The sequence below is a fragment of the Typopeltis vanoorti genome, chromosome 6 (assembly GCF_054136105.1).
Source record: "Typopeltis vanoorti isolate ZY-2024b chromosome 6, IOZ_Tvanoo_1.0, whole genome shotgun sequence".
Taxonomy (NCBI): domain Eukaryota; kingdom Metazoa; phylum Arthropoda; class Arachnida; order Uropygi; family Thelyphonidae; genus Typopeltis; species Typopeltis vanoorti.
This window is the reverse complement of record NC_143554.1, coordinates 44,880,096-44,893,831: the sequence shown is the minus strand read 5'-3', so window position 1 is coordinate 44,893,831 and position 13,736 is coordinate 44,880,096. Positions and strand designations below refer to the sequence as shown.

The window sequence follows — 13,736 nt, the reverse complement described above, 5'->3', positions numbered from 1 at the left end:
AATAACAAAACAGTACTAAGCGTGAAACAATACACGTGTTGCGGATACATGATTTACTTGTTGAGAAACATTTTGTAGTTGGTAATGAAGTTCATTTCATGTGCGTTTAGTGATCTGATTAAGGTCTTCCATATATCAGGTAGGATTAAACCTTGATTCCTGTTGAAGTTTTTAGTGGAACAGGCGACTGTAGCTGCCTGTGGTTTAGATATGTAGATGACATCTTTATCATATGGAACCACAAAAAGGAAGAGCTATTGGATTACCTAAACAACATAAATTCGTTCCACAATAGTATCAAATTCACACTAGAACTTGAAAAGGACAAACAACTACCATTCCTGGACATCATAATAAATAAACAAGAAAATAACAGTGTCAACTTATCTGTTTATAGAAAACCTACAAATACTGGACGTTATCTACAATTCAGCTCATCACACCACATCTCCCAAAAACTTAGCATTATTCATATGCTAAAGAAAATAGCTAAATAGTTTACTACAGACCAAAATGATCTGCAAGAAGAATTGATTACAATATCCAACAACCTATCCTTAAATGGCTACCCTAGAAGACTCACCAACAGGATTCTCTTCTCTGACATACCACAAAGACAACGTGATGTCACCCAATATATCACCACTATAACTATTCCATATGTTGGTACCATTTCCAAAAAACTGGCTCTCTCCTCCTAAAACCACACAATATTAGAGTGACCTTCAAGCCAGTTGAAACTATTCAGAAATTTCTAAGATCACCAAAAGACTTCCATCCTTTCTAAAAGTATGCTGGAGTTTACAACATCCCTTGTTCCTGTGGTCTTAGTTACATTGGTCAGACGTCTAGAAGCTTCGAAATGAGACAAAAGGAACACATTAGTTATGTAAGAAATAACAGACAAGATATATCTGGCCTTTCTTCCAACTTCTCTACAGTGAACAGGAATCAAGGTTTAATCCTACCTGTTATATGGAAGACCTTAATGAGATCACTAAACGCACATGAAATGAACTTCAGTGCCAACTACAAAATGTTTCTCAACAAGTAAATCATGTATCCGCAACATGTGTATTGTTTCACACGCAGTACTATTTTGTTATTGAATTAGAACTGTCAGTTAACATCTAGCTTGTAATTTACTTTGCCTACCTTATTTGTACCCTGAAGATGCCAACAGCAATAGCCGGCGAAACTAGTTGGTTATTAAATAGTTTATTAACACTTGACCAATACTTCTAAATAAGAGTTAGTTATTCATCTGGGTATATATTTTGTATTCTTCCTGCTGGTAATTTGTGTATGGGTGTGGGTGTGTTCGATAGGTTTGGTCAGATAAATGGTAGTAAAGCATTTCTCATGGAGTGGTATTTTGTATTCTCATGTATTGTGAGGTAGTGAGGAAGACAAGAGATCTCAACATGTTTAACTGCTATGGATATCCAGCCTGAGTTAAATTCTTCCTCATTTCTAATTTCACAGAACAAGAAGCAACAAAAAACAGAAAATGAGGATGACATTTTTACTTCGAGAATGGCTGAAAAAGTGTAGGGATATGAAGGTGTAAATAAACTCTTACATCATACCACTGGCCACTCACGTGCAGTGATGCAGAATTTTTAAAATGATCCTAATATATATATATATATATATATATATATATTTTTATATATACACTTGGGCTTAGTGAATCTCGGGGCTCAGGATCTCAGAGAAACTAGTGTAACCTAACCTAGTGTTATGCATAGCAGCATACAATAATACTTCTTTATTGATAGCATTAGGGATAAGAAATAAAACTTGAGAATAATTTTTTTTTTTTTTTTTTTTTTGTAATAATTGCAGATTTCAATGCTTGTTCTGACAAATGGAATACTCTAACAATATTCAAAAAAGACACATTGATGACAATAATTCTGACACTTCAAAATATCAAATATTCAGGCAAAGTTGACTGTTTTAGAAGCCTCTAGCAATGATACCTGAGAGCTGTTTGGCATATATAACTTGTTAATAATGAAATGTGTGATGTGTGTGTGTTTGCCAGCTGAAATGGAAAAATGAAAATCACAATTAGGAATATATATATATATGGGGTGCTTAAGGGTCAAAGCTGTATAACTGAGAGGAGACCTCCACATAGCCTTTAAAGGAATGTGGAGAACTGACCAGGGCTTCTGACCGAATGTCCAATCCTCACCTTCTCGTGGTGCACCCTGTTGGGTATCTACTTGGATACTGAACGAACGAGTATGGGCTGGCAATTTGGGATTTAGCTGACCAAATTGTATTCTTATTGGTTAAACCAAAATAAAAAATGATGGTACAACATTACAAAATTTCATGCCGGCTGGGGGGTCGCCAAGGCCCCCATTGTTTTCGCCAGGGAACCAGGGCAAACAGCGAAAAGCCAGCTACTGGAACAAATCTGAAAACAAACCCCAACTCAAAATCACCAGAGTTGAGGATTGGTACTATCAATGTAAGAAGCCTGAATGGCAAAGAAATGGAGTTAGCTGAGGAGTTAGATAAGTACCAAATCTACATAATAGGGGTGATTGAAACAAAAAAGTCCAAAACTGGTGAGATTTTTCTGAGCAATAAATACAAAATGTTATATTCAGGCAATGACAATCAAGGAAAAGAAGGAATAGCCATAGTATTCAACACAAAATACAAGGCTAATCTTCTTAAATGGCAGGCAGTCTCAAGTAGAGTGATGTGGGCAAATATCAGAATGGGGAATTGGACAATGAGACTTATTTGTGCCTATGGTCCCACAGAAGGTGGAGGAATTTTTTGAGGCTTTAGAAAAAGCAACTGACACAATGAAAAAGGAAAAGTCAGTCCTTGTTGGGGATCTAAATAGCAGAGTAGGAAATGATTGTGAGACATACAAAAATATTTGGGGAAAATTTGGAGAAAAGAGCAAAGCTAATAATAATGGCAAATATCTGTTGGACTTCTGCTCAGGATATGGACTGGTTATTACTAACACCATGTTCCAACATAAAAATGTGCACAAATTCACATGGAGAGAAGAGGCAAGGAATAAGAAAAGTCTCATTGACTATGTTATTGTTGATAGTGATGTTTTCTTTCTGGTGCAGGACACCAGAGTGTACAGAGGATTTGAAATTGGAAGTGATCACTATTTAGCCTTGAGCAGGATAAAATTGAATTTCATATTGAAAAGAATGACATGTAAGAAAGTTTTAAAGCGAATAAAAGTTGAGCAGCTCTCATATGTGAACTGTAGACTAAAATACACAAAGATTATTGAAGAAAAAATGAAAGAGTTTGAGAACTGGAACCCCGGAGATTCAGTGGCAAACTCTGAAGAAAACATGGATTGATTCAGTCAGAGAGGCATGTGGTGAGGTTGTCTGCAAGGATAAAAAAATCAGAACTCCCTGGTGGACACAGGAAGTTAAAGAGGCAGTGAAGGAAAAGAAGAAAGCATATCAAAAGTTTCTGTCAAATAAGTCAGCTTGTGCTCTTAGAGAATATAGAGACAAATGCAAGAATGCTAAACACTGTGTAAAACTAGCTAAACAAAAGGAATGGGAGGACTTTGGCAAGAATATAGAAAATAAATATCAAGAAGGTGGCAAGATATTCTGGAGGTTGTTGAAGCTTAGGAATGGAGGAAAGAGTGCTGTAAAAGGAGTTAGAGATGATAAAGGTGACATGAAAATGGGAGAAAAGTATATCCTTGAAGTATGGAGTAATTACTTTGAAAACATGCTAAATGAAACAAGCAGTGATGACAGCACAGTGGTAAAAAACACTGACCAGATGCAGTCAGGAATACATATCCATACTTGAAGTAGAAAAAACCATCAAAGGCTTGAAATGTGGAAAGGCAGCAGGAGTAGATGATATTTGACCAGAAATGCTGAAGTATGGTGGTATAAGTGTCTTACAGTGGCTGACTTGCATAGTTCAGAAAGCCTGGACAGAGGGATGAATTCCCGATGATTGGAGTAGAGCTCTCATAGTACCCATATATAAAAAGGGAAATAAAACTGAATGTCAGAATGACAGAGGTATTTCTCTACTGAGTGTTCCTGGCAAGATCTATGCAAGTATACTTGAGAAACGGTTGAGAAGAATTGTGGAAGAAAAGCTTGGTGAAGAACAAGCTGGATTCAGGCCAAATAGAAGCTGTCAACATCAGATTTTCACTTTACGACAAATAGTCGAGAAAGCATGGGAATATAACAAAGATCTGGATTTAAGTTTTGTCTATTTGGAAAAGGCATATGACAAGGTGCCAAGTGAGAAGCTATTCAATACGCTGCAGTTATATGGTGTCAATGGGGCATTATATCAAGCAATACTTAGTCTTTATTTGAGTTGTAAAGTCAGCAGTTAGAATTGAAGGAAGTACAGGAAGATGGTTTAATGTTAAATCTGGTGTGAGACAAGGATGTACATTATCCCCTCTGTTATTCATTATCTATATGGATCACATTATGAAGGAAAGTGGTATTAAACATGATATCAAAATTGGAGATGTTAATGTCAGCTCTTTGCTTTATGCGGATGATGTTATGGTTCTAAAAAAATCCGCTACAAGTCTGCAAGATTCTCTGACTAAATTGAATAACTGTTGTAATAGATATGGTATGAAGGTCTGCAATAAAAAGACAAAGACAATGAAAATAGGCAGAAGCATTGAAAATGTCAACTGTGTTGTGAATGGAGAACCTGTGGAACAAGTAAAACATTTCACCTACTTAGGCACGATTTTTAGTTAAGATGGTAAATTAAATATGGAAATGACAACAGAATCAGCAAAGCTGGTATGGTGGGAAGTCAATTGAATAAATTCATATGGAATAAGAGAGAAATTAGTCGGAACACTAAATACAAGACAGTGTTCAAACCAGTTTTCACTTATGGATCTGAGAGCTTGGTTAGAAGTAAAACACTTGACCAAAGACTAGAGACCGCAGGTATGAGAGTCCTGAGAAAGATTATAGGCGTGAACAGATGGCATCAATGGCAATATCATTGATGCCATCTGTTCAAGGATATTAGGAAAGAACTTGATATTGTCAGCATCCAGGAATGCGTTAGCAGAGCTAATCTCAGGTGGTATAGTCACTTAAACAGAATGGCTGAGGAAAGATTAGCAAAACAAGTGTTCTCTGCCAGGTTGGCAGGAAAACGACCAAGATATAGGTGGATTGATGCGGTACAAAGTGCCTTAGACGATAGAAATATAAGATCTGATAATGTTGGAGTCTTGACAAGTAACAGACTGATTTGGAGGAAAATTGTAGATAGGAAGTTAGTAATGATGTCATTTTTGTCATGTAGTACCTGTTTTATCCTGTACACCCCTTGAGGGTACATGGCAGGAATTTGATGATGATGATGATATATATATATACACACACACACACATATAAATATTTTCACTAACCTTGCAATAGAACAAACAAAAAGAAATAAACTGTGATTATCTGGAGATGGTCTTAAAGAACGATACTGTGGGTAGGTGTAAATAGTAAGATCCTCCATTATTCCTTTCATAGCGGTTAAGATATTAGGTGCCTGAAAAAACAATGTTCTGTTATAATGAATGTATCCAAATATAAATCTGTTAATTTCAAATGAACTCAACACTTGAAATTAAGGTGAGTAAATCAAATACAAAGTAAATAAATCTGTAGCACTAAATAAAGAGATGCTATTACATTTGCCAGATGGACAGTGTTTCCATTTTGTAGCCTGAGGACTACATGTTTAAATCCAAATATAGCACAGTGGTCTGAGGTCCTTTAGTATGCGATTATCATTAGCAAGATGGGGAACACCACCACCTTGCTTACTGCAAGACAAATGGCATGAAAAAACCATGTTTGGTAACTACAGCAGGATTCTCAGTTTATCTGGCTCCAGTCTACCCATGGTAAAATGTGCTATAGGTCTTCAATGATCAGATTTATTAAGGAAGTCACAGATTAGAATCAGAAGGAATGAACCATAGGATTCATCTGCTAGACATTTATTTATTACATTTGGTATCTTTCATCTCAGTAAATTTTATAATTTAGGGAATTCTTAAATGAAGGTGGTTATTAAAGAAGTGATTTACAAAGAAGCAAGCACTTAATGCATAAATGCATATAATTATTTATGGAATCTGTAGGTAGGTGTAAGAAACACGATATGTATTCTGTTCAATCATATTATTGCTTGATTATTCATTTAATGTAAGATGGAGCAGCTCATCTTTACTGCTGTATCTTCAACAGCAACAGATAACAGAGAATGTTTATAACGATCATGTTTATAATTCTTAATTTTTGATCACGATAACTCTTAAAAACATTTATATGTAAGGATTTATATACACTTGCATGTCAGAAAACAAGAATTTTACATTATGTTGCAAATTTCAGCCTATATTATATTACACCAACAGGATTAGCTGTTACACTGATGTTTGATATGTCATACAGCAGTGGTGTATAAACCTATATATATAATATGAATTTTTTTAATGATAATCTCACCTTCTCATTCAAGTGAGACATGACTTCAAGAAATGCTTCATTTTGGCAATGAAAATTATTAAAAAAAATCAGTAAATACAGTAAACATCTATATCCATAGAAAGTTCATAAATTTTTCAATATTAATACATCTATGGCATAACCTGCTGCTGATTCTAAAATATCAACAGTAAATCTTAAAAACCAATCCAAACCTTAATAAACATGGTTATGTGAAACTCACTGAAATATGGGATATGGTAATTTTTAGACCTCCTGCTCAACAACCTGGGCTACACTACCAGCACACTTATCTAATTACTTCTGCTTGTATGCACATTTCTTACATTGTATTCCCAAAGACATCTCTCTCTGTGACAGAGATGAAATATTGGCTTCATTCCGTTAAAAAAAAATGGACAACCTCCGTTCATTCTTGAAGTCACACATCAAGCCATCCACATCTGTCCTTGAATTCTTATTCACTCTGTTTCAGGAGGTCTATGGCATTTCTTGTTTCTGCAAGCTGGGCTTTTACAGAAGAACAGCTAGCATCCACTTTGAAGAACAGAAAAATACATTGCCTCTCAGGCCAAATGCCCATGCTATGATGCTACCAGCAGCATTAAATATTAAAACGAATGGTGCTTCATTGCAGCAAGTTCAACAATGGCTTCCACTGCAGATGCTCTGAAAAACAATCCTAACCAAAATAAATACTGTTGGTTGGAAGTTTTTCCACTTGGTTATACTATAAATTAAAGATAACAAGAAATTATATACTTGGTTTAATCCTTTATCCAAGTGTAAGCAATGCACCTGAACTATTTTCAGGACTTGGGCAACTCGTATAAAGAAGCTAATGACTTCACATCACTTGCCTTAGTATCCCATAATGCAAAGCACAGCTTCTTGGGGACATGTATAATGCATGCATTATGGGAAGACCTTCCCATAATGCATAGCATTATACATGTCCTCTGGTTCTGGCTTCTACTGATGAGACCTCAATAAAGGTCGAAAGCGGTCTGAGTAATGTCCCTTCGCATAATGCATAGCATTATACATCTGCAAGGAGATGTGCTTTGCATTATGGGATACTAAGACAAGTGACATGAAGTCATTAGCTTCTTTATACGAGTTGCTCCAGTCCTGAAAATAGTTCAGGTGCAAATTTGTTTGCTTACATTTGGATAAAGGATTAAACCAAGTATCAATATATAATTTCTTGGTATCTTTAATTTACAAAATAAATACTGGTACCATCTAGTATCTATAGAGCACTTCAAGACTTTAGGTGTAACCATTTTGAGTTCTTTTATTTCGTGCATGCATGCTATTCTTCCATTGTCTAAAAATATATGATAATGTCTCTGTGACAGAGATGAAATACTGAAACTATTCATTCCTTATTGCTGCATTATTTCCATTAAATCTGCATGAGTCCTATCAACAGTTTAAGACTACATACTTGCATGCCAACAGAAACTAAGGAATAATAAGATTTTCTGTATATACTGTTGTGATGTATTTACACACACATCTTTTCTGTGTATGTGCATGTGTGTATATGAGGGAAGGGACTGAAAAGTTCTGATAAACACCTAGACAAAAATGATATTAGAGCAACTGATATAACCACAAGAAAGAACATGCTAGTAGCAGAGTTATGAAGGTAACTTATGTTCTTATATCCTCATATGTTCTTTCTAGTTGTTTTAATATCATTTTGTTCTAGGTGTTCATCAGAACTTTTCAGCCCCCCCCCCCCTTTTTTTATGAGTTGGTACATTCACAGGAATACAATGACACATGTAAGTTATGTATATTTCATTTGTGGCTATTATGCACTAAAAAAAAAGTATCTACCAGTCATCTATTGGATAGGTATAAGAGCACTATTATCAACAACTCAGACATTTAATAGCAAGGCTGTTAAATGTCTGCAACATGAACAGTAAATCTGCAACATGATCAACACCGCTGTTAATTCAAATATAGCATTTGCAGAAACATCTGATCAATATGATAGCTGCATATTGCAATATTAATTTCTTGTGACTTATAGCTCTTTAATCAATACATAGCCCCAAGAAAACTTGTGATTAATATAAGTTGCAGTGTGCTCTGTGCAGACCTCTGGCCCCACACAATATTACAGCACTATGTAATTAAATTTAATCATTAAAAAGAAACTGCATTATTAAAAAACACATTACATAAAATACTTGTTATTTTAGATGCTAAAACATTAAAGAAAATTGGTATAATACTGCACCTAATACTTACATATGGTCCAAAGAACAGTTTATAAGGCTGTCAAAAATAAAACTGACATATCGGAAATGGGGATTTAAAGTTTGATAATCCTATATTTTAGTTATTATTGTGCAAATGCTTTTTACCATTCAGTGTATATACAGTAAAACCAAACTAAAATGACAGTTAATTTGAATTCAGTAATAAAAACTTCCTTCTATAAAAAAATAACACTTTCATTTTCCTTTAATAAAAAAAAATATTAGGTTCACTGGTCAGTTAAGAGTTAATAGTTTGTCCTGTTATAAACCCTTTTGTGAATGATAAGGTGGGTAATGCCTGTCAGTCTGCATGTTCTCTGGTCAGTTTTTTTACAGGAGGAAAAAGCTCGCTATATCCATATGAGATAATCTAACTCACTTTGAGATGAAAACCTCATAATTTATTTATTTTACTTTTTTTTTGATTCAACATCTCTGGTGGAATTCAAACCCAGATCTTTCGCAACCAAATTGGCATTTTCACTAAAGCAGAACATTTAAAGACTTGTACACCCTTGTCCAAAAAGAAACCAAATTTTTCGAAAATAGAAGAAACTAGTGGCACCACCTGGTGTATCTTTTTGTTGTCAAAAGTGGCAACCTTCGTTAGTGTTGTGTCAACTGTTTATGACATTTGTTTCATTACAAGCCGAGTTACAGTGCCAAGAGTGACAGTGCGTTTTGATGATCAGTCGAAAAATGAGTTTTGAACAGAGAGCTGCGCTTTTAATTTTTATTGTAAATTTGGTAAAAGCTTTACCGAAATGTATCAAATGCTTCAAAAAGCATACAGTGATGAATGCTTTCAAAAAAATGTATCAAATTGAACACTGCAAGGATCTCATTAAACTCGCTTGTAAGGACTCAAATTTCCTTGAAATGATTGTTACTGGTGATGAAACAGTGTTTTGAGTATGAGCCCGAAACAAAGCACCAGAGTGCTGAGTGGAGACCGCCAGAAGAGAGGCATCTGAAAAAAAGTCGCTTGGAGAAGTCAAAAGTAAAGACAATGCTGATTTGTTTCTACAATTCTAAGGGCATTATCCACAAAGAATTCATTCTGCCTGGCCAAATGGTCAATGTTGAGTTTTATCTTGAAGTTCTGAAGCGACTGATAGCGAGAATTCATCGCTTACGGCATGAATACGTGATGCAGGCAGCTGGTCACTTTTGCACGATAATGCACCATCTCATCATTCGAACATTGTGAGACAGTTTTAGAGCAAAAAAACCAAGTTTGTGTGTTGGATCACTTGCCGTATTCATCTGATGACTTCTTTCTCTTCCCCTTACTTCATGAAAGGAAAGCGATATGACACCATTGAAAATGTTCACCGTGTCAAACGCTGTATCAAAGCTGAGGAAGAGTATATTGATTGAAATAAATTATTTGAATAATTATAATTGGCCTGTGTTTTATTTCTATCAAAAGTTCGGTTTCTTTTTGGACAGAGGGGGTATACTATCAGTTTATTAATGTTAATAAACTGATAGTATAAATAGTATTTATAAACTATAAATTCTTGTTGTAGCTGTCGCAGGATGTGTTTTCCCACTGGGGTGCACAGAATATTTTCAAATGATTGTTTCTGACTTTTAGGTTGTTGATTGTCTTTTGCAAGTGGCTGTAATGAATTCACTACTATGTGATCTTATTGTACTGTAGAATGTGTTTTCCCCTCTGGTGTTTAGAATATTTTCAAATGATGGTTTCTGACTTTTAGTTTCTGCAGTTTCAGAGATGGTGATCAACCACAGATTTGTAGCCCAGATAGTTCTTGTAATGAAGAGTGATCACAGCATTGAGGTCTTTTACAAAGACTGATGTTAAACTTGCACATATGTAGATATATTTCAATTTAGCAGAATGAAACTTTTGTTTGAATTTCAAATAGCTGGGGATGATTGGAATTAGTACCCAAGCATCTTTAAGAAAGACAAGCCTACTGAACTGTCAAGCAATTTTAATTTCCACTTATCAGGCATGCTTTACATGTAATAATTTCTCTGTAAAGAAGCTGTATATGAATAGATAGGTTTAGTGCTAGCAACTATCTATACCAGTGCTTCACATTATATACATCACCAGAATTTTTAAAAAAAATAGTTTATTGAACTAATATTTCATTGGATTTCTAACCAGAACTTCAGAGTATAAATTACAATTGTTATTTAAAAAATTACTCAATTAGACTTGTAAAAAAAATTCAAATTGTTTATATAAGTTGAACCTGAAAAGTAACTAATGTCCTATCAAGGCACCTTCTAGGGATCAGAAAAAAGTTAATTTCTTCTGCTTGTAACTTAGCCCAATTTGGACAGACTAGTAGGTCTGTTACCATTTACCTAGAAGAACATGAAAGGTACATTCATGATCATATGCACAGAAAGTCATAACTGGCAGACCATGCTCTGGATATTCCTTCACACAGGATTAAATGGAAATGAAAACTTTACTGCATAGAAATTGCAAAAGGTCTGAGAGATTAATTCTGGAATCAGCATCAGCTATGAAACACCCCTTAACCTTAACAAGCATGGCTGCATTAATTTGCCAAAGATCTGGGAGACAGTCATTGTAAGACCACATTTAGCCTAACTTCTCTGAATTAACTTCATTTTTTATCCAGCTCCTAGAGCATTTTACAAACTTTCAATGCTTGCACAATCCCCTGTCTCAGGAAAAGACAATTTGTGAGTTGTAATAAAATTTTATTCATACACAAATAATTATAATGCAATTTTTTTAACATTTGTGTTATAATAATTACATGTAAAACTTGTTTTGAATAATTAAATACATTTCTAGTTATATGAATCCAATATACATATAATAGAAATAAAAAATATGAAATTTAAATTTTCAATAAAAAAAAAAGTGGTTCAACTATTTAAATTTAAACTTTTAATGCAAACAGTTAAAATCATGTGGTTATGCCATCAACCAGACATGGCCCTAATAGAGGCCAATTGATATGTACCAAGAGACCTATTTTGTTTAAAAAACTTCCTTCAGATTTTTAGTTATTGAAAAATTAATTAAAATAATACATCAGCACAATACAAAATTACATGACTAAAATAGAAAAGCAAAGAATTAATCAAAACTGAAAAAAAGTGCTTCGTACCTGCTAACAACCCCTGTGGCTATGCATGCCACACTTTGGGAAACACTGTCCTAGATGATGTCTGTACAGAACATTAGTGCCTCTGAGGCACTAATGTCATGTACATATGATAATTTAATACATATCTTATATATTCAGTATGCCTAAAAATAATTTTTGCCCTTCAATTGCATCCTACTTTTCATATATTCAATTAAATGCTACAAACTTACCTTGCTAACCTATTTTTTAGCTATCTTACTCACTCTTTTATATACTCTCAAAATACTGTCTTTTCTCAAATCTCAAATGTGAAAGTCTTTCTGTTTTAACTGATTTATCAATGTAAATTTCAGTCCCAAATATAGAATTTATACGTTACATATAGAATACAAGGTCTTGGCAAAGAGAACAATTATGGATAGGGTAAACAAGCATTATTCATGCATCAAGATAGAGTAGCAGAACTATTCAAATGTTCAAATATCAACATTTAGTAATCTAAAATTTTTGGTCCCTCAGGGTTTTTTTAATTGAGGTTTACTGCATACACAAAATATATTCATACACTTACATTTTTTGGTGAAATATAATGAGCCAACTTACTGGAGTCAAACTAGCTGACATTAATTGAGCCAGCTCTTGAGCAACTGAATGAATATTGTTAGGATGACATTTAACAACAGCATTCATCTCGCCTAAATCAGGATTAACAGGAAGGACAGAATTTGCAAGTTGCCGACACAGAGGACACAGATATTCTCCACGATCCACAGCTAAATTCTGATGTCTTTGTGTCTGTTGATCCTAATCAAAAGAGAGAAGACAAAATAAAAATAAATATTAACTTAAATTGAAGTAATATATAAATATTAACTCATCAAAATGAAAGCCCAAATATTGTAAACAAGTTAAACATACATTTAACAGTTAATAAAAAATTTTATGTTGCCAATGTCATATCATAAATTATTATTTTGCTTTTAACCATAAGTTTTATTTGCCATCACAAATATGAATTATACCTGTGCATGTCAGTAGCATTCTAAAGAAGGTATTCACACAGGAAATTTTTGACTTATGTATGTATGGTTGTAATCAGTCAGACAGCAAAGCTTGCTCTGAACATGCACCAAGTTTGTCACGATATGCACAACTTATATAGATAACTGAGAAAGCTCAAAAGATCAAATTAATCAGTTCTGAGGAATTTTTCAAGTCATTAGAGAAGCAGCTGACATAAAAAGGAAAACCTGGTTCATGTTGAAGGCCTAAACAGCAGAGTAGGAAATGAATAAGAGACAGAGAAATGTTTTTGAAAAATTCCAAGAAAAGAACAAAGCAAATAACATTAAGTACTGAATTTCTGTTCAGGACATTTGCTAGTCACCATCATCATATCCCAAGAAATGTATATAAATTCACATGGAGAGAACACACAAAAAATAAGAAACACATTATCAACATTGCTAACATTGATAGTGATAGCTTCATCTGATTTGGGATACAAGAGTATAGGGGAAATTTGAAACAGGAAGTAATCATTATCCTTTCTCTGAGTAGGATAAAATTATTATTATATTGCAAAGACAAATATTATGTACAAAATTTTTTAAAATAATCAAAGCAGAGCAGCTTTTGGAGGTAAATTGTAAACTCAAATAAACAAATTATATTATATTCAAGAAAAACCAAGAGTCTGAAAATAACAATCAAAACTTCGAGATTCAGCAGCAAGGTTTGGTTTTGTTGATTAGTCAGGAAGCATGTGGTTGAGAAATTTAGAACAAATAAATAAATCTGAACTTCATGGTGGA

General features: G+C 34.1%; 1 protein-coding gene across 2 annotated transcripts in view; it reads right to left on the bottom strand.

The window, feature by feature from the left end:
- Ubr3 (Ubr3 ubiquitin ligase) overlaps positions 1-13,736 on the bottom strand; it is a 542,232-nt gene that overhangs the window by 125,584 nt on the left and 402,912 nt on the right. For both annotated transcript variants that reach the window (XM_090394146.1, XM_090394147.1), the window contains exons 25-26: positions 12,526-12,726; positions 5,438-5,568 (exon numbers count right to left, since the gene is read on the bottom strand). In XM_090394146.1, coding sequence (XP_090250272.1) covers positions 5,438-5,568; positions 12,526-12,726 — 332 coding nt within the window. The remainder of the gene's footprint in view (positions 1-5,437; positions 5,569-12,525; positions 12,727-13,736) is intronic.